This window comes from Macaca thibetana, chromosome 16, assembly GCF_024542745.1.
Source record: "Macaca thibetana thibetana isolate TM-01 chromosome 16, ASM2454274v1, whole genome shotgun sequence".
Classification (NCBI taxonomy): domain Eukaryota; kingdom Metazoa; phylum Chordata; class Mammalia; order Primates; family Cercopithecidae; genus Macaca; species Macaca thibetana.
In genome coordinates, this window is record NC_065593.1 from 14,891,187 (window position 1) to 14,914,956 (window position 23,770).

At 54.9% G+C, this 23,770-nt stretch overlaps 2 protein-coding genes across 8 annotated transcripts in view; one reads left to right on the top strand and one right to left on the bottom strand.

Annotated features, from left to right (window-relative positions):
• The window catches only part of TXNDC17 (thioredoxin domain containing 17), a 997,418-nt gene that overhangs the window by 152,469 nt on the left and 821,179 nt on the right, over positions 1 to 23,770 (bottom strand). The gene's annotated exons all lie outside the window — the stretch shown is intronic.
• The window catches only part of PITPNM3 (PITPNM family member 3), a 103,308-nt gene that overhangs the window by 66,962 nt on the left and 12,576 nt on the right, over positions 1 to 23,770 (top strand). Inside the window, exons 1-11 of one of the 3 annotated variants that reach the window (XM_050765259.1) lie at positions 283 to 4,150; positions 6,025 to 6,101; positions 6,872 to 7,107; positions 11,920 to 12,109; positions 12,555 to 12,677; positions 13,438 to 13,622; positions 16,162 to 16,334; positions 17,956 to 18,126; positions 19,417 to 19,611; positions 20,362 to 20,510; positions 22,436 to 22,552. In XM_050765259.1, coding sequence (XP_050621216.1) covers positions 4,087 to 4,150; positions 6,025 to 6,101; positions 6,872 to 7,107; positions 11,920 to 12,109; positions 12,555 to 12,677; positions 13,438 to 13,622; positions 16,162 to 16,334; positions 17,956 to 18,126; positions 19,417 to 19,611; positions 20,362 to 20,510; positions 22,436 to 22,552 — 1,680 coding nt within the window. In that variant the 5' untranslated portion in view covers positions 283 to 4,086. The other 2 variants (XM_050765257.1, XM_050765258.1) reach the window with 2 other exon arrangements.

Genomic DNA, 23,770 nt, shown 5'->3' on the forward strand with positions numbered 1-23,770 from the left:
CCCAGGTTCAAGCGATTCTCCTGCCTCAGCCTCCTGAGTAGCTGGGATTACAGGTGTGCACTACCACGCCCAGCTAATTTTTGTGTTTTTAGTGGAGATGGGGTTTCACCATGTTGGCCAGGCTGGTCTCGAACTCCTGACCTTGTGATCTGCCCACCTTGGTCCCCCAAAAAGTACTGGGACTACAGATGTGAGCCACAGTGCCCGGCGAGTAATGTGTCTTTTTATTTATTATTTATTATTATTATTTTTTTTTTTTGAGACAGAGTCTTGCTCTGTCGCCCAGGCTGGAGTGCAGTGGCACGATCGCGGCTCACCCCAACCTTCGCCTCCCAGGTTCATGCCATTCTCCTGCCTCAGTCTCCCGAATAGCTGGGACTATAGGCACCCGCCACCATGTCCGGCTAACTTTTTGTATTTTTACCAGTGACGGGGTTTTACTGTGTTAGCCAGGTTAGTCTCGATCTCCTGACCTCGTGATCCACGCACCTCGGCACCTCGGCCTCCCAAAGTGTTGGGATTACAGGCGTGAGCCACTGCGCCCGGCTAACGTGTCCTTTTAAATGGGGGAGGAGCTCGACTGAAAGGGCCTAACAGTCTGAGCAGTTCCTGCCCCTCATAGTAGCCTCTCCTCACTTTTTCCTCCCTGCCAAGAGTGCCCCTGAGGAGGCAGGGCTGAGGCGTGAAGGCATTAGTAAGAACAAAGAGACCATCCCTCTTTTACTCCCCTCCTTCAGGACGGTGAAGAGCCCTGGCCTGGTGACCTGGGCTGGTTTATGCAAAAAAAAAAAAAAAAATTGTGTTTCTACCCATGCATGAGCTTCCACTAGCTCATAGAAGATTAGATACCTTTGTAGCTACTTCTCAGCATGTGCCACGTGATCTCAAGGTGGGCCCAGCTCTGCTCGGTTGACTCCAGGGGTGGCTAACGGAGGGGTAGGAGTGACTGCCGAGGATGGAGGAGGAGACTGTTCGGCTTTAGCCAGGGGACCCCTCAGCATCCACCCCTGTGGACCCCAGAGGCTGGTAGCAAGAGAGAGGGAGACAGCCACGCCCTCCAGCCGAGCTGCGGTGATGCTTTGCTTGGGGTGCTGAGTGTGTGGGTGATGACCTTGGCTTTCGTCTCAAGAGCAGTGTGGCTCATTGACAATTAGAGGGGATGATCACAATTGGTACCTCACCAAGGCTGTGATTAAGCAAAAATAGGCTCCATTCTTCAGGCATCAAGAGCAGCCATGGTGAGCTGGGTGGACCACCTCTCCTGATGTGGTGCTAGCAGGGTACTAGGAGCTGGCACTGTGGTAGCTGGCCTGTCTCAAAGCCTGTCAAAAAACACTGTCACAAAAACAGCTGTGGGCTCACCCACCCCAAACCTGGGCCCTGCAGGGACCCAGCCTGAATAGGGACGTGCAAACAGAAATTAACAGGAAGTGGGAAGAAACAGGCAGCCCAATGATGAGGTCCTGGGGTCCCCTGTATGTGGCTCTCCACCCCTGAGGACCCCCTGCCAGCTGCTTTTATCACCAGAGTCCCTGAGGAAGCCTCTAGGGGTAGAATTATAGAGCCCAGACCAGACTCTTCTAGAATCCCTAGAGGTTCCTACATACCAGTTCCCATGAGTACTTTCACGAAATGTGCTTCTCAGTGGATGATGCTTCCCTGAACCTGATTTCTCCTGAGGGTTTAATGGCGCACAGATGTCTCACAGGCTGTGTGCATCCTGGGATCTTCCAAAAGGTTTTCATAAAAATGCCATCCTAGGCCCTGAAAGCTGATGAACTCTATTCTCAAGGGGCCTACAGTCTGATGGGGAAATAGACAAGTGAGCCAGCACCAGCGCCACCTACTGTGGGATAACCATCTTTGCCTAGATAGATCAAAGATGGCTTTCTGGAGGTGACAGCAATTGAGCAGGGTTTTGCAGGATGAGTAGAAGTTTGCCAGTCTGCGAAGGCAGGAAGGGCTTACAGGCAGGCAGAGGGCTCACATGAGCAAAGGCAAGGACGAGTGAAAGGGTTATGTCTTAGGGGTGAGTCAGAGCCAATGGCCTCAATCATCATGGTAGGAATATCTGGCTTTTAGAAGAGCAGAGACCTGTGGGGAAGGTACAGGGAAGGTGGCCTACGGCTGCCCCTGCTTGTCTACAGGGGCCTCTGCTAAGACGAAGACGGGGGATGTGCCTTTCTGTGGGGAAGCTCTGGTCCTGTTAGTCACCTCTCAAGGGGCCAGAATCTAAATCTGGCAGGCTAGATCTCCCTTCCTCCATCTCCCAGAGCAAAGCATTCCTGGCTTTTGTGCATGGAAAGGAAGCAAGGCTCTGTCCCCAAACAGCGTAGGAGGCGAGACTCTTCCCTCCTGCTAGGGAGGAGTGAGGGATACTGAGGATAATCCTGCCCAGTCCCTGGCCTGTGGCTCCCATCCCCACGGAACCAGGCATGGCCTCAACATCGTTGGTGGCCAGGATGCAGCAGTCATCCATCGATTTGATGCCCAGAGCATCACATGGGTCCCGAGGGGGCTGGCTCCAGACAGATCAAAGATGTAGGCGCTCCTTGGCTTTTGTAATGGGTGAGGGTGCAGGGTCCAGCCCCCACCTAACAGAGGGCATCGTGCCCAGGAGACAGCAGGACCCTCATGTCTTCCCTGCAATGTATTTATAGCCTTGCCATAGTAATTTGTGGCAATCACAGCATTTAATCCTGTAATCACACTGCAAACAGGCACCCAGCCCAGCAAGGCCGAGGAGCCTGCCAGGGCTCAGGGAGGGACTTGGCACAAGGGAAGGCAAGTGTGGAGGCGGCAATGTCCCCAGCAGCCCATCTTGTCAGCTGTGGCCCTGGCTCTGTGCCCTGGATGTCCCCTGGATAGTGATAATAATAACAATAGCAGCTAACCCATGTGACACTTCCTGTGTTCCGCACCCTGCTCTAAGCCCTTTATGCATACGAACTCATCTATCCTCACCACCACCCCATGGGGTAGCTGCTTTTATTATCCCCATATTCCAGATGAAGAAACTGAGGCACAGGTCACACAGCTGATAAAAGCCAAGATGTGAACTCAGGTGAACTCAGATGTGATCCAGGGTCCCTGGCTTTAACCACGCTCCTCCCAGCCCTAGAGCCAACCTCAGCCCTGCCGTCACTCCTTGTTCTTCTTGACTCACAGCCTGCCCCAGAGTCGCACACACAGCTGCACACACCATGAAGCATGAGCGCTTTGTCTCAGGGAAGCCACACTCAGACCATCTCCCTCCTGGTGCTAGTTCATGGGGTGGAAACGGGCCTGGCAGCGGCAGACCTGGGCTTGAACCTTTAAGGTACTTGGGGCAGGTGACGTAGGTTGAGTCTCGGTTTGCTCATCTGTAAAATGGGGCTAATTACAAGACCATTCAGACTCAGAGAGAAATTGCGGGGACCAGACAGGATGAATCATGTAAAGCACATAGCGCCCAGGACATAATAAGTGCTTAATAAAGCTGAGCCATTACTGTTGTCTTGTGTTATCATCCTGTCCTGAGGGGAGAGCCTGGGTCTCCTCTAGCCAAGCCCAGGGCAACGTCTTTAGTAAGTTAGAAATTAGGCAGGAGAGCTGAGCCAGTGGGAAGAACTAGGAAGTGCTGGGCACAGCCGGGCCCCAGGATGGGTTTTCCCTCCTCCTGCATTTAGGAAACAATTTCCTGTCTGTGTGGGCAGCTCGAAGCTCATAAAGCAGTTACCCTTTGACTGGGATTGTGTCTGGGAGGACTGGATATTTCAGAAATGCTCTTCCCTGCTGAGAAAAGCTTCTCATGTGCAGTTCCTTGTAGAGGTACCCTCCCCTGGGGCTGGTCGTAGTGAGGGGATGTTGACAGGGTGCCTAGCGTTGCCCACAAAGCCCCCGGAAGTACCCTCCCCAGACGTGACTCCTAGAGGGGAGCAGCAGGCTGTGGTGGGGGTGCGGGGGGTGTGAAGAAGGCAAGGACCGTCTTTATCTAGAACCTGCGACTTTAAGAGAGAGATGAGCCAGTTCTTCCTCCCTGAAGACAAACAGGTGGTTCAGCTTGGCTGTAGGTTTTAGCCACACACGGGAGGTAGCATCCATCTCATGGGAGAGGAAGGAGAGGAGCTGAAGGCAGCCTGGAGGCAGGAAGGAGTCCTCAGAGCGGCAGGTATCATTTGGGTGGGGGCTCGGGGGTGGCCGTTGGATGCTTTGAAGTGTCTCCACCCAGGAGTCCAATGTCATGACATTCAGGGGCGTAGGTGTTAGATCAGGGGTTGACAAGCGTTTCTGGAAAGGGCCAGATAATAAATATTTCCAGCTTTGTAAGCTGTAAGGTGTCTGCTGTGACTGCTCCGCTCCTATGGCACAAAAGCCGCCTGCCATAGACAATCTGTCAATGAAGGAGCCTGAGTGTGTTCCAATAAAACTTTATTTACAAAAAACAGGCAGTGGGGCAGATTTGGTCCATGGCTGTGGTTTACTGAATTCTGTGTGAGGGAAATGAGAGCTCAGGGAGGGCTGGGAGCGAAGAAGGACTTCTTGAAGGAGGAGGTGTTGAGCCCAGGCTGCTGAGAGCAGCAAGGAGAGATTTCTGGCAAAGGCCAGTTTTACCCTAAAGCTCATGGGGGATACCAAGAGGGTTTCAAATGCTGACCTTACCTCTCTGGGAGTCTGCCTTCCCTAGAAAGTGGTCTCGTAATTCAAGGCTCTATTATCTCTCTGATAACTTCAAATATATATATATATATATATATATATATATATATATATACACACACACACACACACACACACACACACACATATTTTGAAAGTATTTATCCAGCTGTATTAGGGTTCTCTAGAGAAACCGACTGAAAGGATATATACACAGATGTATAAAAAGAGACTTATTGGCCAGGCACGGTGGCTCGTGCCTGTAATCCCAGCCTTTTGGGAGACCGAGGCGGGCAGATCACTTGAGGTCAGGAGTTTGAGACCAGCCTGACCAACATGGAGAAACCCCGTCTCTTCTAAAAATACAAAATTAGCCAGGTGTGGTGGCGCATACCTGTAATCCCAGCTACTCGGGAGGCTGAGGCAGGAGAATCGCTTGAACCTGGGAGGCGGAGGTTGCGGTGACCTGAGATTGCACCATTGCACTCCAGCCTGGGCAACAAGAGTGAACCTCCGTCAAAAAAAAAAAGAAAGAAAGAAAGAAAAAGAAAAAAGAGACTTATTATGAGGGACTGTCTCTTGTGATGATGGAGGCTGAGAGGTTCCCTGATCTGCTGTCTGGAAGTTGGGAGGCTCAGGAAAGCCTGTGGTGTAGTTCCAGCCTAAGCCCAAAGGCCGGAGAACCAGGCGAGACAATGGCATGAATCCCAGTTCAAGTCCCAAGGCCGGAGAAGCGGATGTGCTGATGTGTGAGGCAGGAGATGGAAATCTGGAGCTTGAGAAGAGTGAATCCTCCCTCCCTGCACCTCTTTGTTCTACTCAGACCCTCACGGACTGCACGGTGCCCACCCGCCTTGGCAGGGCAGATCACCTTCGTTCACTGCTTCAAATGCCAACCTCTTCCCCAAACACCTCACAGATAGACCCAGAGAGTGTGTTTTACCAGCTCTCTGGGCACCTCTCAGCCCCGTCAAGAGAGGGTGCATACAATTTGCCATCACACCAGCAATTCGAGTTGTTCTCAGCGGGAGGCTTGGCTCAAATCGCCGTCAGTAACTGGCAGTGGAAGTCGCCGGGCGGCACTCAGCCTTGCTGCTGTCTGTGGTGGAGAAACGCAGGCTGGCTCCTTTCGAGGAAGCCCCTCCTTTCAGGAGCACCATCCGCGACGGCCTCACTCTGCCACCCTCCCTTTCCTTGTGAGGAGAAAGGGCTTCATGTTGTGTGGGTCTCAGAGGCAGGGCCTGGATGGGGTGACTCTTCCTAGCTCCAGACTCTAACTAACTTGAGCTCACCTATGATGTAAGCCAAGGCCTCACCTTTAGAGCCAGCTGGGCCCAGGGAGTGTCTGATCACCTGAGGATGCTGAGCTCTCCTTTCCCTCTGCAGGAGAACTGTACCGGGTTTCCTTGAGAAGACAGAGGTTCCCGGCCCAGGGAAGCATCGAGATCCACGAAGACAGCGAGGTGGGCTGGGTTTCGGAGGGCGTCTGGGCCCGCCTCGGAGGCCGGGATTTTAGGAACGGCCCTTGGATAATAAGCGGCCTCATTTTCTTTCAGCTCTTCATCTGACTTGCTGTGTGACCCTGGGTGGGTCCGTGTCCTTCCCTGGGCTTTGGGTTCCCGTATGAACAGGAAGCGTCTCCTGGGACTCTTCCTGCCCTGCCATCCCTCCTGGCAGCCCGTGTCCTTCCCTCACTCTGAGTGCCCCCGAGGTTCTGTCACACAGCGGGGGGTATTCGAGCTGAGACTACTCCTCAGATTGCAGTTAAGACAGGCTGGACGGCCGGGCGCGGTGGCTCACGCCTGTAATCCCAGCACTTTGGGAGGCCGAGGTGGGCGGATCACAAGGTCAGGAGATCGAGACCATGGTGAAACCCCTTCTCTACTAAAAATAGAAAAAATTAGCCGGGCGCAGGGGCGGGCGCCTGTAGTCCCAGCTACTCGGGAGGCTGAGGCAGGAGAATGGCGTGAACCCGGGAGGCGGAGCTTGCAGTGAGCCGAGATTGCGCCACTGCACTCCAGCCTGGGCGACAGAGCGAGATTCCGTCTCAAAAAAAAAAAAAAAAAAAAGACAGGCTGGACATAGTGCCTGCTTCTCTGGCCTCAGTCTCCCCGTGTGTGTGAGCATGTGCGTGTGTGTCCCTGTGTGTGTCCCTGTGTGTGTGTGTCCCTGTGTGCCTCCCCCTACCCCAGCCGCCTTTCTCTTTCTGTATCCCAACCGGCTTGGCTCTCAGGAAGGCTGCCCGCAGCGCTCCTGCAAGACGCATGTCCTCCTGCTGGTCCTGCACGGGGGAAACATCCTGGACACGGGTGCCGGGGACCCGTCCTGCAAGGCGGCCGACATCCACACCTTCAGCTCCGTGCTGGAGAAGGTCACACGAGCCCACTTCCCTGCTGCCCTGGGCCACATCCTCATCAAGTTCGTCCCCTGTCCTGCCATCTGCTCTGAGGCTTTCTCGCTTGTCTCTCAGTGAGTCCATTTCTGCTTGTTTGGACTGGTTGGGGTTAGTGGGGGGACTACGTGGAGGGGCTTCCCCCACAACATGGACCCCATGGGCCGGTGGGTACCTGCAGGGACTCTCCAGGATGTCAGATCCTGATGAAACACAAGCATCCCTGGTGGAAGGTGTTGGGAAGAGTCCTCCGCCTGGGCCTGGGTGTGCCGGGGTCCTGTGAAATCTTGAGCCACTTCCTGTGTTCAACAAGCCTGCTCTGTTTGGCCCAGATAAAGACACTGAGTGTCGAGAGGTTGAGCAGTTTCCCCCAGGGTTGCCCAGCCCATGGAGACAGGAGTCAAACTCGGCCACACAGTCGCAGCCAAGTAGGAATCTGAAAAACACGAATGGTGTTTCTCCTTTGCTCTCACACCGTAACAGTCCACACAGGAGACTTCTGGGGCCACATGTGAGGGGCTGTTTCCGTGTATACCAAGCAGTCAGTTCTGCTGTGGGCACCAGCTGGGTGCCCTCCAATTCAATTCCGCCACTGTCTACCTGCAGATAGCATCAGATCCACGGGGTGAGAGCTTGGTCCCACAAGACTGCCCCAAACTTCCGACACCGATACCGTGCCCCAGTTTGTTTTACCTGCACTGCTGACAGCACAGCTTCCAGCTGGGGTTCTCGCAACCCTGTCACCGGGTTCAATTAATTGCTAGATGGGCTCACAGAACTCAGGAAAATGCTGAATCACATTTACTGGTTTATTATAAAGGATACAGATGAAGAGAGGCATAAGGTGAGGTATGGGAGAAGGGACGTGGAGCTTCCCTAGGTGTGCCGGCCTCTAGAAACCTCCACACGTTCAGCTCTCTGGAAGCTCTCCTGTCCTTTTGTCTCTTGAATGGAGGTGTCACTGGCCAGGCATGACTGACAACGTAGATATGTGGTTGGACAAAAAGGGTCTGACATTCAGACCGAGTGGGGAAACCCCGCAGAGCCTGTCTGCTCAGATGCTTCTTGGCCTCTCCACAGCATTCCTTCCTCCTCGGTATGGGGCAGGACCCCTCCTGAAACGAGGGTCTCCTGACCTCAATCCAACAAGGGAGGTCAGAGAATTTCTTCACAGCCAGCTCCAAGACAGAAAGGTGGGGGAAAGTTCCTGCCTGGGGAGAGAATTAAAGGAGGGCAGGAGAATGTCAGAGAGAGAGACAGAGAGAGATTGATTCTGTTTTCCAAGGCCTAAATGCCCCAACATTATAACAACGGCTACGGGAGCCAGGAACTTTGGACAAACCTATCTATCTATTCTCTCTCTCTCTCTCTCTCTCTCTCTCTCTCTTTCTATTTATCTAGGTATTCATCCATCCATCCATCCATCCGTCCATCTATCCGTCCATCCTCATCACTCTATCCATCCATCTATCCATCCATCCATTATCTCTGTCTGTCTGTCTATCTATCTATCTATCTATCTATCTATCTATCTATCTATCTATCTATCTGATCTATCTGTCTACCTCATGATATCACAGTGCTGTGATGGAGGAGGAACAGGGCACTGTGGGCTCTCTAAGAAAGGCCAGAGAGGACTTCCTGGAGCAGTGACTTTTGGGTTTGCATACCATGGCTAAGTGTGTGGGCTCTCAGGCCGCATGGATCTGAATCCTGGCTGTGTGATCAGGGGAACGTGTTGAACCTCTCCTTATCTCAGTTTCCTAATCTATACAATGAAGGTAGCCTTAGTAAATAACCTCTCAGGGTGGCTGTGAAGAGTCTGTGTGCTAATGTGTGTGAAGCACTCAACACAGTGTCCAAAACGTAGAAAGTGCATAGGGATGCCAGTCTTGGGGATGCCAGCCTTGGGGATGCCAACCTTAGGGATGCCAGCTGTGGGGATCCAGCCATGGGGATACTAGCCTCGGGGATACTAGCTATGGGGATACCAAGCTTGGGGATACTAGCCATAGGGATGCCAGCCTTAGAGATCCAGCCATGGGGATGCCAGCCTTGGGGATACTAGTCTTGGGAATACTAGCCATGGGGATGCCAGCCTTAGGGATGCCTGCTGTGGGGATCCAGCCATGGGGATACTAGCCTTGGGGATACTAGCTATGGGGATGCCAGCCTTGGGGATGCTAACCTTGGGGATGCCAGCCTTGGGGATGCTAACCTTGGGGATGCCAGCCTTGGTGATGCCAGCTGTGGGGATCTAGCCATAGGGATACTAGCCTCGGGGATGCTAGCTATGGGGATGCCAAGCTTGGGGATACTAGCCATAGGGATGCCAGCCTTAGAGATCCAGCGATGGGGATGCCAGCCTTGGAAATACTAGCTGTGGGGATCTAGCCATGGGGATGCCAGCCTTGGAGATGCGATGCTAGCCTCAGGGATACTAGCCATGCGGATGCCAGCCTCGGAGATGCTAACCATGGGGATGCCAGCCTCGGGGATGCTAGCTGTCACTCACATCATCTTCCTCCTGGCTGGAAGAGGGGCTCTCTCTGCAGGTGGAGAGTGGGCTGGGGAGGGAGACTTCCAGCTCGCAGTAGGGAACCCAGCTGGTGGGGAGAAAGGAGGGAAGGATGTGTGCACAGAAGGGCTGGCTGAGCGCCGGGTAGCTTGCTCACTGCTGACGCTGGCATATCCTTGCCCACTGTGGGCCCTGGTACCTGTGGGGGACAAATTGAGGGGACCTCCAGGGTGTGGGGCCTCTGGGAGCTCCACCCACTGCTCTAGGCCCTGAGGACTGCAGTGCTCCCCGCCTACCTGTCCTGTTGAACTAGCTAAAAGTAAGTGCCTGGGGCCGAGTGGATACCTAGATTCTCAGCAGTCATATGTGTAAAAAATGACCCAAATGCCTGCAGGGCCCAAATCCTGTAGGTATTTGGCAGATCGCTGGGGCTGGCAGCTGGGAACTTTCAGTCGGGGGCAGGAGGGAGGCTTCTGCACCTCCATTCTGCCTCTCCCCCTCACAGGACCCTGCCAGAGACTTGGGGCCGCTGCAGAGCCCAGCCCTCAGGCAGGGCCCTCATACCCTGGGGCTCCGGAGCTGGGGAAGGTGGGAAGAGGCCCCTAGCAGGGTGCCAGGTGTGTGGGGCACACCGCACCCCCGATTCCCCAGGAGAATGGGAGCCACTGTTCTCAGATGTGGCTCTGAGGAGGGCTCCGTGCGGGGAGGGCCAGAGTCCCCTGCCCTGGAGCTTCCAGCTAGTTGGGAGAGAGCATGGGCAAGCCCCTTCCCTTCCCTGGGCCTTCCTTTTCCCCCTCTGGATAGGGGGAAAGTCAGAGACTCTGATTTATCTGCATTCCTTGGACACCACCAGGAATTGCGGGCAGATCTCCATCAGAGTTGGAAGGAAGGAAGGAGATTAGGTCCGTAATTCCGCAACCTGGCTAATTGCCCAAATCCCTGGTGTGATTCTTGTTAAACTGCGAGATGTCCAGGCCTCCCCCGGGCGGTGGCTGATTCAGGAGGGAGGTGCCCCGGAATCTTCATCTCTGACACCTGCTCACTGCCTAGCTGGTGGCATAGCATGTTCCCTTGTCACTCTGCCAGTCCAGGACTTCACTGTGCAAGTTCATCATCCATCTCAGGAACCCCTCTACCTGTCCCCAGGACATCTGACCTCCAGAGCTGGGTCACCTCTATCTCCAGGAAGATGGATGGCCCAGCCATTCGCGGGCCGGCAGGAGGGAGCTTAGTTCTCCCCCAGGCAGCTCCTTGCCAGGGCCATTCATCACCCCGTAATCACGGCTGGGAGGGAGCTCTTTCTCAGCTAATTAAAATCTCTCCGCTGCAATCGAGGCCTGTTTCCTCTAATTTGTGTTCTTTGGAGATGAGGAATGGCTGACAGGGCCAACCTTGTACACCACGAGGACTCTGCCACCTGCTGAGAGTGCTCGAGCCCTGTCACCTGCCCCAGATTCTGTCGAGTGCCAGTGGGATCTGCATTGGGCTCCATCAGCCTGAGCTTGGGCTAAGGGGGAAGGGCAGGCTCTGGACAGGGGTGGAGAGTTCCCAGCCTCCCGCTATGGTCCTTCCTAACCAGCCAGGTCCGACAATGCACCTGGGTCGGAAGCCCCAGGGAACAGAAGCAGAGGCTGGGGCAGACGCAGGGGCAGGTGACTCGGAGGCACTGGTCTCAAGTGAGTCTGAGCTGCCCAGAGAGGGAGGCATTTCCTAGTGGGAAGGTAGGGAGTTGAGGGCACCAATGCAAAGTCTGGACAATCTGCTGACTGGACACTGTTGGGCAGGCTCTCAGCCCCCTCTGGGGTCACAGAACTTTCTGCAAAGCTAATGAAAGCTCTGATCTTCTCCCAGTGACACAGTGAACACATCATGTCTGTAGCCGTGTGCCCAGCTCCAAGCTGTGGCCAACATGTGAACCCCAAGCCTGGCATGCCCTGTCTCCTCCTTTCCCAGCTTCTTCAAAGCCTTCCATGAGGCCTAGTTCAAGCCCCACCTCCTCCAGGAAGTCTGCCATGATGATATGTTCCACACTAGCTGACTCCTCAGCTGACTTCTTCCTCTATGATTGGGGTATCCTTTGGGGCCATGCAGAAGAGGGCAATAGAGACCACAGTCACAGGGACCCCAGGACCCACACCCATGGCCAACACAGGAAGGACACACAGGGAGTCAGTGCAGGCTTGAATCCTCTTCCCCTCTCCTCCCCACACTGCCTGTGTTCTGTGTCACCAGGCTCCCGCCTGGGTCTTCCTGAAGGGTCCCGGGAGCCCAATTCCGGGCCAGTATGCGCTCTCTTCTGCCTGATTCTCAGCCCCAAACCTGCCAACCTGCCCGATCCTGGCTGGGCTCACCTTGGGCCCCCTGTCTGCAGCCTGAACCCCTACAGCCACGATGAGGGCTGCCTCAGCAGCAGCCAGGACCACGTCCCTCTGGCCGCCCTTCCCCTGTTGGCCATCTCCTCCCCGCAGTACCAGGACGCTGTCGCCACCGTCATCGAGCGAGCCAACCAGGTCTACAGAGAGTTCCTGAAGTCCTCCGATGGGATCGGCTTCAGTGGGCAGGTAGGACAGCCTGCCCTCCCCTCCTCTCCCCTCCCCCGTTCCGGCCCCTGCCTGGGAGAGAGGCTGGAATCTACTGAAAAGAACAAGGCCAGGCTGTTCTCGAATCAGCCTCGGAGCTCAAAGTCGGCTTTTGAGATCTCTGAGTTTGCCCTCATTTTACAGATGGAAAAACGGAGGCCAACAGTCTGAGTTCTGATTCTGAGCCCATGCTGCTCTCCAGCCCAAGTCTGACCCCTGAGAATAGCCTTCTCCCCGTCCTTGGGCTGACCTGGGCCGACGTCAACCCTGACCCCCCAGTTTGCACACTGTTTCCCAATTGGGCTCTCTCAATGCCTCCCAAGAACGAGTTCTCATTCTCCTGTGAGGAGGCAGCACTGCTCTGGCCGGGTGTGGGGTGAGGGGTCAGCAATGGGCAGGCCTGCAGTCCCAGCTGCATCTCTTCTAGGTATGTCTCATCGGGGACTGTGTAGGGGGCCTCCTGGCCTTCGATGCCATCTGCTACAGTGCAGGGCCCTCAGGGGACAGCCCTGCCAGCAGCAGCCGGAAGGGGAGCATCAGCAGCACCCAGGTACGGCTGGGGGGCAAGACTGCGGGAGGGCTGTGCCCACAGAGGTAGGGCCCGCCCCTCAGGGAGACAGTGCTGGTTCTTCACGTTGGCATCATGACATCCAGGTTACAAAGAAGTGTATCATAATCCGGCTGGGCGCAGTGGCTCATGCCTGTAATCCCAGCACTTTGGGAGGCCGAGTTGGGCAGATCACTTGAGGTCAGGAGTTTGAGACTAGCCTGGCCAACATGGTGAAATCCCGTCTCTACTAAATACAAAAATTAGCCGGGCATGGTGGTGCGTGCCTGTAATCCCAGCTACTCGGGAGGCTGAGGCATGAGAATCACTTAAACCCAGGAGGCGGAGTTTGCAGTGAGCCAAGATTGTACCACTGTACTCCAGCCTGGGTGACAGAGGGAGACTCTGTTTCAAAAAAAGAAAAAAAAAAAAAAGAAAAAGAAGAAGTGTATTCCTAATCCCATAAGAGTAGCAGAGGATTATTATGACAGGTGTGGAAACTGAGGCCCGGAGAGCTGGATTTGGCTCCTTCGACAGCCGTCCAGCGTCCCAGCGGGAATGTCAATCCTGTGGATGCGGGAGAGAGCCTATGCCTAAAATCCTACCATGATTATGACGTGGCTTCCTGTGTCTTTTGGAAGAAGGGTAGCCCCTCACATCTTAGGATGAAGGGGTTGGTTTGTGCTTGAGGGGAGGAGACAGGGCCCCAGAGTCTCCCGTGACAACAGTCCTTTTTTCTCCTGTCCCCTGTTCGGTCCCAAAGGACACCCCAGTTGCGGTGGAGGAAGATTGCAGCCTGGCCAGCAGCAAGCGTCTCAGCAAAAGCAACATTGACATCTCCAGTGGGTTGGAGGATGAGGAGCCCAAGAGGCCGTTGCCACGGAAACAGAGCGACTCCTCCACCTATGACTGCGAGGCCATCACCCAGCATCATGCCTTCCTCTCAAGGTAGCCCCTCCCTGTCCCCTGCTTGCATTCTGTCAAAGCACCCAGAAGCAAGAAGACCTTGGCTCAGAGTCAACTGGGAGGGCTGTGACCAGTCATATGTCCCAGGCCCTTCCGTGGGGGCCCATAGATAAGCATTGAAATGCTGGGACCGAGGCCACTGGCCATCCGCCCTGCACTGAGGGACCGAGGCCACTGGCCATCCGCCCTGCACTGAGGGACCGAGGCCACTCGCCGTCAGCCCTGCACTGAGGGACCGAGGCCACTCGTCGTCGGCCCTGCACTGAGGGACCGAGGCCACTCGTCATCGGCCCTGCACTGAGGGACCGAGGCTACTTGCCATCAGCCCTGTACTGAGACTCTGGAACCTGGTCCCTGTCCCTGCCTTGCTCGGACTTGCAGAGAGACTGGGAACAGTCGTCTTTTTCTGAGCCTCGGCTTTTCTTCTGCAAAAAGATAAATGCTGCCCAGCCTGCTTCACTGCATGGTTTTAAGAACCTGGTGGAATAACGGCTGTGACTATTTTTTGTGAGTCACCCTAGGTGTGCGTTGTTATTTCTCACAGGGAAAGAGAGGGCCAAGTAGGGGTCACGCTCCAGTAAGGGAAGAGCTGGGATCGTCATTCTGGTCTCCCTATCCCACGTTCAGTGCTTTCTAATCCAACACACTTTTGTTTGTGGGCCAGGCAGTTTCCTCTACAGAACTGCCTACCCTTTACCTTTCTAGAAGAGACATGCTCATCAATATGGGCTAAACACATTATCTGCACATTAATTCAGCTTACAAATTAATTGAACTTGGACCCCAATTGGAAGGAAAGCCTCTTTCTTTCTCCTTCCTCCTTACCCAAGTGGTACCTTGAGGTCATTACAACATTTGGAAAATATATCATCTCACCACCCAGAGGAAGCCAATCGTCTCACTGTTAACATTGAGACTATTTCCTTCTACATGCTTTTAAGATCGTTTTACTTAAAAAAAAAAAAAACAAAAAACCCTTTACATTGTGATCTTTTCCTGATATAATTAAAAATACTTGATAAATATTCTTAATGGCAATATAATATCGAGTGAATGGAGATCAGTTTACTTAATCCCTATAATTAGGCATTTTGGCTATTTCCAATTCCTTAGCAGTATAAATAGCCCTACAGTGAACATTTTTGTGCATAAACATTAGCGCGTATATTAGGGTGATTATATTTGGATGGACTCCTGGAGGAAGAGTTACTAGGTCAAAGGCTCTGCCCATTGAAATCTCTGAATGTTTAAAGCCTTGCTGACAGATGATCCTTCAGAAAAGCAGCTACCTTCTAGTGAGGCTTGCAAGGTGAAAAAAAATCTCAACATTCCTGGTTCATCCTTGAAAAATCCTTTAGGAGAGCCCCAAATTGGGAGAGTGACGAGAAGTTGGAGGCTTCCAGGAGCTGGTCTGACACAGCCAGCTTTCCCCTCTGGTGCAGGGACAGATAGCGGTTTCTCTGGCAATTAAGTAGTTGGCGTGTGTTTAGGGACCACGCTGTACATGAAATATGTATTGTTAAACATCAGAGTCATCGTCTCACTGTGAGATGCTCACACTGCGAGAGGCAGGAGGGAGTGTGGGGACTGAGGATTCAACTTTGGCGACTCGCTCACTCCCGAGGGTAGGGCCCTTGTCCCCACGATTTCAATGGCTCTTTCTAAAGTTTGTTGTCCTCTAACTCAAGTAGTTTAGTTGCTTTGCATTCAGTTAATCGATTCACTTTAAGCTGTAGCCAATGCTGGCTGGAAGGTAAGGAAGGTGCCCAGGTTTCCTTCTGATTCTCAGCGCCCTACTCTGGGTCTGTGGCTGAACGTAACTCGGATTCTTCCCGCGGCAGTGGGCACCTGGGTTGGAAATGGTTGGAATTCTGTGTGTCTCACATTTTTCTCCTTAAGCTCTACTTCATCTGTGGGCTGGGGCTGGGGGTGGGGAGACCAAGCTGTTTGCATCCGTGTCTGCGGGTTGCCTGGAACGGGAGTTAGGATGAAAGCCCTGATGCCAGCAGAACAGAACTGACGTTAGCCAGCTGGGTGCTGGGCAGGCTGGGCTTGTCTGATACACAGTGCAGGAATCCTCAGCGTGGCCATCACAAAGCCAGCGTGATGAGGCAGGCCTGCCGGTGTGTAGGATGCTCGGGCGCCCCAGGTGCTCATCCTGTTTCTGTAAGTAACATTTTATTGGATCCAAGCCATGCATATTTAATCACTGTCCATGGGCGCGTTCGTGCTGCAACGGCAGAGTTAACTAGATGCAATGGAGACCACACAGTTCACGAAGTCTGAAATACTGACTCTGGCCCTTTGCAGAAAAAGTTTGTTGATTCCTTTTCTAGTCAAATATCAGCCAGGCCTTGGTGGCCAGTGCTGACTGTAGGTGGTGTGCAGTAGGTGGAGTCTCAGCCCCGTCCCAGAGTTGGGCACTCCGTGCTCAGAATTCAGGCTGTGCTGCTGAGTGAACACTCCCGCATTCTCGGTCCTTCCCTGACCTGCCCTGCCCTGCATCCTCCTCCCTCCACAGCATCCACTCCAGCGTGCTAAAGGATGAGTCTGAGACCCCGGCAGCGGCGGGGCCACAGCTCCCCGAGGTCAGCCTGGGCCGCTTTGACTTCGATGTGTCCGACTTCTTCCTCTTTGGCTCGCCACTGGGCCTGGTCCTGGCCATGCGGAGGACGGTGCTGCCTGGGCTGGACGGTAGGGATGGTGTGGGCGGGGGCCTGAGGTGCCCGTGTGTCACTAGGGCCACCGTGTCAGGGCCTCGGAATGAGGGGAGTGGAGTCGGGGATGGGGACAGGAGGGTCACAGAGTTGGGATAGGTGGAAGGAGAGGAGAGATGGTGGAGGGAGAGAGGAGCCGCTTCCCTCCCGCCACAGGACCACAGGACGAAGGTGAGGCAGCTTCAGATGGATTTCACTCTCCATATCAAGTGCCCCTGGCTCTTTGTGGCCCCATTGTCCGGTGGTCATAGCCTATGGGGAAGAGAAGACAGAATATTCACCCTCTTGCCTCCCACCCTCTCCTTCTCCTGTACTGAGACAGACACGACTGCCAGGTTGGTCTCACCACCCACCCCCGCATAGCCCCAGGACCACCGCAAGTGCCTTTGCTCTACACAATACCTGCAACCTTTTTTTTGTTGTTGTTGTTTTTTGAGATGGAGTCTCACTCTATCGCCCAGGCTGGAGTGCAGTGGCGCGATCTCAGCTCACTGCAACCTCTGCCTCCTGGGTTAAAGCAATTTTCCTGCCTCAGCCTCCTTAGTAGCTGGGATTACAGGCGCCCACCATGACGCCTGGCTAATTTTTGTATTTTTGGTAGAGATGGAGTTTCACCATGTTGGCCAGGCTGGTCTCGAACTCCTGACCTCAAGAGATCCGCCCGCCTCGGCCTCCCAAATTGCTGGGATTACAGGCGTGAGCCACCGCGCCCGGCTAAGCTAATACCTGCAACCTTGAATGCCTTTTCCTGCTCCTCTAAAAATGTACACACCAGGTGATTGGCACCAGCGGGCATGGGGGTGGGGAGGGTAGCCGTGACTCTTAAGGACTGAAGCACAGACCGTCTGAGGCTGCAGGGCACCTTGGGTATCCACAGATCCATGCTTTTGGCCAGAGTTTACTGCTGAACTACGATATGGAACAGATAAAGTGGGAAGGGTTCTGGTAGAAATGGAGGCGCGGAGGCAGAACTCCATGGTTGCCCTCAATGTCACTAGTGAACCCTAGGGCTTCCGGGATGCTAAAGGGTCCAGTCCCTGTTCTAGAAGGACAGGGAGGCCCGCCGATGAGGTGGAGGCCTCAGTGGAGACACCTGCTGGTCAGCGAGAGACGTGTTCCACCAACTCTGGCAAACCTGGAACTCCGCAGCAGCAGGCCTGGGAATGGAGTGTTTACAGCCGTGAGGCCTGCGGAAGGGGCAGCTGACCTGCCTGAAGGAACCTGGGTTGGCTTCCTAGGTCAGGTGGTAACTGAGTGAAAACCGGAAGAATCTAAAGGAGTTGCCCCATGGAAATGGTGGAGGGAAGGCCCGCAAGGAGAAGGGATGGTTTGAGCAAAGGCACAGAGAAAGGAAAGCTGCAAGCCTGATTGAGGAAGGGCAGCTGTGCACCACGGCTGCAGTGCTGAGTGCCTATCACTGCACTCCTGGGTGGGGAGACAAACTGAACGTAATGGCTTTGTTCCCGTGGGGAGCAGGGAGCCCGGGGAGGCTCTTGAGAGGGGAGGAGGCTACTCCAGGCTACACTCCAGGGAGCCTCCTAGGGCCCAGGGAGCAGGTACTAGAAAGGGGCTTCCCTCTGTCTTCCCACTCACCCCAGGCTTCCAGGTGCGTCCTGCCTGCAGCCAGGTCTACAGCTTCTTCCATTGCGCAGACCCCTCTGCCTCACGGCTTGAGCCACTGCTGGAGCCTAAGTTCCACCTGGTGCCGCCTGTCAGCGTGCCTCGCTACCAGAGGTTCCCACTGGGCGATGGACAGTCCCTCCTCCTCGGTAGGTTCTTGGGGGTGGGAGAGAGTGTGCTGAGCTGGAGGTGGGGCCCCAGCCCGTTCAGCCCCCTCCAAGCTCTCAGCGAGCTCACCTGAGCAGGGGCTGTGAGAACAGAAGGTTAGCTGACTCCCCTGTCTTCAGAGTCGCCCACCTGTGCTAAGCACCTGCTCCATCTGAGGCATATTGGGGCTCAGAGACCCAGGCTCTGTCCCCCAACAGGCTCCCGGATGCACTCCTGTGGCCAGGGCTGGTGTAACACTTGAGCTTTCAGACCTGATGGCAGGTCCAGGGATCCGTGCTCCAAGCTATTTGTGAGTGCCCAGCCTGGACTCTGGAGGGGTAGGGCAGAAAGTGTGCCATCCTGGTGGGCTTGATGGAAGAGGTGGCCTTTGATTAGGGTCCAGACAGGGGAGGTGCATTTGGACAGGTGGGGAAGAGCTAGAGGATGAGGACTGAGATCTTCTAGGTGGGGAGAACAGAAGGAGTGAGGGCAGGTGGTTTGGCGAAGAGCCAGTGGCCTCCAGGGTCAAGTGGGGTGACCCGGGCATGGATCGAGCGTGTCATCGATGGGAGGCCTGTAATGGACAGTCAGCAGCTTAGAAATCAGAGCCTTGGCTCCACGCCCTACTTGAGGACGTTTAGCCTAAGCCTGCTCAGAGGTTTATGTCAGGGATGGGGGAGCTGTGCTTGGGGCTGATTCAGGATTAAAAACCATGCCTTCCTCACCCCTAATTCAATGGAGCCTTTGTTTCCAAATCCCTGCCTTCCTGGAGCTTCACTAGGTCGGCTAGGCTGGAAACCCCTCCCCCACGGGTCCCTCTTTGGTCAGGGGGCTCCCCTCCCTCCCCTGAGGCTATCCTAGCTCTCCGGCAGGAGTCCCCATTCCCTTCCAGAGGCAGCCTCCATCCGTTGTGGCGCAGGGGAGGAGTTGGGTAAGAGAGGACATGGCTGTGAGTCACTTCTGGGACCTCAGCTGGTGCTTTTGGGGCAATGTCCCAGACGCTCCCTCTGCAGCTTTATTGGGGGCAGAGGTGATGGCTGGGACTCTGCGTAACTCACAGCTGCAGGGAGGTAAATGCGGCGATGTGCTGTGGCAACGGGGTCCCTTCAGGCTCAGGGGGCTGGTGGGGTGGGCACAGTGAGAAGGGCAGGTGCCTGCTGGGCTGGCAAGTGAGCAGGGCCAGGGCTGGCTCTTCCAAGTGCCCAGCCTCCCACCTAGCACAGGGCTGGCACTGAGTGGGCAGCTCTGCTGGAGACACGTGACTCAGCCTGACCTTGAAACTCCCCCTCCAGCTGATGCCCTACACACGCACAGCCCCCTCTTCCTGGAGGGCGGCTCCCGGGACAGCCCGCCACTTCCGGATGCCCCTGCCTCGCCCCGCCAGGCCTTGAGGTTCCGGCGCCCAGGACGGAGGATGAGCGAGGGAAGTTCCCACAGCGAAAGCTCGGAGTCCTCGGACAGCATGGCACCCATGGGGGCCTCCCGCAGTGAGTGAGGTCCTTTTGGGGCCCTGCCTGGACTCGGGGGAGGGGAGCCTTCCTCTAGGTGGTTGCTGGGTCACTGCTAGAGCTGCTGAGGGCAGGTCCTTGGGTGGGGAGAGGGTGAAGGAAGTCCTGGGGGCTGCTTCTGCCTTTAGAGAGCCGGGCGTCTGCTGGTGGAGATCCAGCATCGGTCCACATCCTCACTCTGGCCCCAGACTGAGCTCTGACCTTGGAGGAACCTTGACCTCTGACCCTGGACAGAGCCCTGAACGCTGACCCTGCCTCAAATCAGAGCTCTGACCTTGAAGAGAGCAGTGACCCCTGATTCCTGACGGGGTCTGAGCTTTGACCTCAAACAGAGCCCTGACCTCTGAACCTGGGCAGGGCTCTGACCTCTGACCATTAAGGAAGTCCTGAACCTCCAGACATAGTCTCCACCCCGACTTCAGGCAGAGCCCACTGGCAACTGCCACTGAGCGGCAGCCCTGGGTGAGACTGTGAACGTCTCTGTGGGTCTGGCCCTCCTTCCTGGGCACAGGCTTGGTGGGTACATCTTAGCGGAGGGCGGGTGGGTTTTGAGAAGGAAAGAGGAAGAGCAGCGCATTCCCCAGGCCTCCTTCAGGCCAGGGTGCGCCAGCCCAAACCTGTGCCCCACGTGACACATCCACCACTGGTCTGGGCAATGGGAGACCCCACTGCCCCTCGAGGGAGGCCCTGGGCTGGCCACACACCCTCACCTTCCTCTCCGACCCACAGTCACAGCCAAGTGGTGGGGAAGCAAGAGGATCGACTACGCCCTGTACTGCCCTGATGTCCTCACGGCCTTCCCCACCGTGGCCCTGCCCCACCTCTTCCACGCCAGCTACTGGGAGTCCACGGACGTGGTGGCCTTCATCCTGAGACAGGTACCACTGCGCAGTCGTGGGCCTGCCCACAGCCACCGCGAGGGGGTACCGCCCTTCTCCAGCTGGAGAGGAAGCTGTTCCTGCAGACCCTGTTCAGCTTTTGGCCTTGATCCTAAGAGCATGGGGAAGGCATTGGAGCACCTACGTGAGTGGGGAGTGACATGACCAGAGAATGGGCTTCATAAAGACATTGGCTCCTGGGTGACTGATGGTATGGTACATTCTCGAAAATTAAATATAAACTACATAGGAGAATGTCCCAGTGTTTCAACTTGGAGACTGGAGTAGTCAGTTCCCACTCCCCACTGGGTCTCAGTGGTCTCATCTGCAGAACAGAAGGTATAGCAGAAAGGCCGGTGCCCAGAGGACAGCCTGGTCGGGAGGGAGTCTGGGGAGCTGGTAGGGGTCATGACGTTCATGAACAGCTGCGATGGCCAAGGTTGGGGGTATGGTTTTATATTGAGTTCAATGGGAAGCCATTACAGGGCTGTGAGCAAGGGAAAAGTAGCAACAGGCTTGTGTTTTTTGAAGGAAACCCTGAGGCTGAGGTTGCTGTTTTCAGGGCAGGAGAGGAACCATGAGGCCTGTTGTGAGGCCAGTGCGGGGGTCCAGCTTAGACGGGAGGCTTGGACTAGGACAGGGAGTGAAGGCAAGATTTCCACAGAATGGCAAGATTTGCATTACGGTGCGAGCACTTGCAGATGACCGCATTGTAGGAGAAAGAGGGGACCCAGAACGTCCTGTTTCTCACTTGAATGACTAAGGTGGTGCCATTTCCTGTACTTGGGGAAGAGCAGGGCTGGGCAGGGGGCGGAGGAAAGTGAGTTTTGTTTGTAGGTTCTTGGGGGTGGGAGAGAGTGTGCTAGGCTGGAAGTGGGTCCCCCGCCGGTGGCACCCAGGCCAGGGTGCTCCAGCGCAAACCTGTGCCCCCATGTGGCACATCCACCACTGGTCTGCATATGTGAAGTGTGAGATGCCTCTGAGGTGCTGGGATGGAAGGGAGTAGAGGAGTCTGGAACTTAGAGAAGACATCAGGATTCCAGAGAAAAATGTGGGTGTCATCAGAGCTTGGATGGCATTTAAAACTGGTGATGGGTGCCAGACCAAGGGAGCTCCTACAGAGAGGGCAGTTCAGAGATGAGTCCTGGAGCTCCCCCGGGAAGAGGAGGAGAAGCCACTGAAGGAGAGAAGAGGACATCCGTGAGGTTGGAGCACCCAGAGAGTGCAGGGAGAGGACCCCGGAGATAGGTGGGGTGGGAGTCACTGGGGCCTTGGCAAGAATGGCTTCCGTATAATGATTGAGAAGAAGCCTGACTGGAGTGGGTGGAGGAGGGATCAGGTGGGGAAGGAGCTGACAGTGTATGGGCTAAGTCCTCTGTGAGTGCTGCTGTGAAGGACATCAGGGACGTGGCGGTCACTGGAGAGGCATGAGGAGTCCAAGAGAGCATTTTTTTAAGATGGGCAATATTGTGCGTATTTGAATGCTAAGGAGAGTGATCTAGCAGAGGGAGTCTAATCAGCGCTGCGGGATTGACAGGGGAGCATGGCTGGAACAATGTCCTCAAGAAGGGAGGAGGGGCTGGGATCAGGACTCAAGCCGGCCTTAAGGAAGGGCCACCTGTTATAACAGAGGGAGGGCAGAGAGTGGGGACAGATAGAGGTGGCTGCCAGGTTTGGGCACAGGGGGGCAGAGATTTCTCTCAGGAAGAGAGCCAACTGGGAGACTGCTCTGGCCCCAGCTGTCAGGACACGAATGCAGGGACACAGGTGCTGGGGTCTGCAGCCTCCTGATGGTTCCAGGCTGTGAGGTTGGGGGGTGGCAGGGGCAGGGCTCAGCTGGCCACAAGGTGGTGGGCGCTGACACCCTGGGAGGGAAGCAGAGGAGCCAGAAGACCTGACCGGGGCCTTGCTCGGCTCTTGGCCAGGTGATGCGCTACGAGAGCGTGAACATCAAGGAGAGCGCCCGCCTGGACCCCGCAGCGCTGAGCCCCGCCAACCCTCGGGAGAAGTGGCTTCGTAAGCGGACTCAGGTCAAGCTGAGGGTGCGTGCGTGCTCAGTTCGCATGCGGCTGGGACTGCGTCCTCTGGGAGGTGGGGCTGGCCTGGGGGTTGGGGCGTCCGCATGGCAGGTAAGCACTTCGGCTTGGGAGCTCAGCACCCAGACAGGCCAGGGCTCACACTCAGATGAGGCCCAGGCGCTGCAGCTGCAAGGGGCGTGAGTTGCTTCCCCAAGGCCTGGTTCCACAGGAGCCCTGAGGGCAGGGGTCCAAGATACTAGGGTTGGTGAGGAGATACCAGTTATGGGGCAATTGCTATATGCCAGGCTACAGTAGATGTGGACTTGAATCAGAAAGAGTCCTGGATCTCAGTCTCAGTTACCATTGAGTATGGCCTGGTGTGATATTTGATAGAGGAAGGCACAGATTAAGACAATTATGGAAAGAAGGATTGTCAGGGCAAATCATTCAGGGATTCTCTGAAGAGGCTCCTCTGTGGGGTATTGAAGGATGAATAGGAGTTTGAGGTATATACGTTTATTTATTCACTCAGCAAACAATCATCAGCGCCTACTCTGTCTCAGTCATTCTGGTAGAGAGTGGAGCATAGAGTTGTACAGACACAACCATTGCTATGGTAGGTACCTCCAGTCTGGCGAAAAGGCCAGACATGGACCCCAAGAACAGTCCTAAAAGGTAGAAGGAGATCAATCCTTCATGAACCAACTCTTTTTCGGTAAACATATTTATTGAGATAAAATCCACATATCCTATAATTTACCCATTTAGATACTACAATTCAGTGGATTTTAGTATAGTCACAGATGTGTGCAACAATTACCATGGTCAGTTTTAGAGCTTCTTCATAACCTCCAAAAAGAAGCTCTGTACCCTTTAGCTGACACTCCCTCACTTGCCCCAGGCACTCAGTAACTGACTTTCTGTGCCTGCAGAGTTGCCTATTCTGGACATTTCATTTCAACGAAATGATGTCATATGTGACCATTTGTGTCTGACTGTTTCACGTAGCACACTGTCTTCGAGGTTCATCCACGCGGTCGCTGTGTCAGAAATTCCTTTCTGAGGCTGAATAATATCCCGTTGTATGGAGATGCTGTGTTTTGCTTATCCATTCACTGCCTGATGGACATTTGGGTTGTTTTCACCTGTTTGTTTTTTGTTTGTTTGTTTGTTTGCTTTTGTTTTTGTTTTTTTTTGAGACGGAGTCTTGCTCTGTTGCCCAGGCTGGAGTGCAATGGTGCA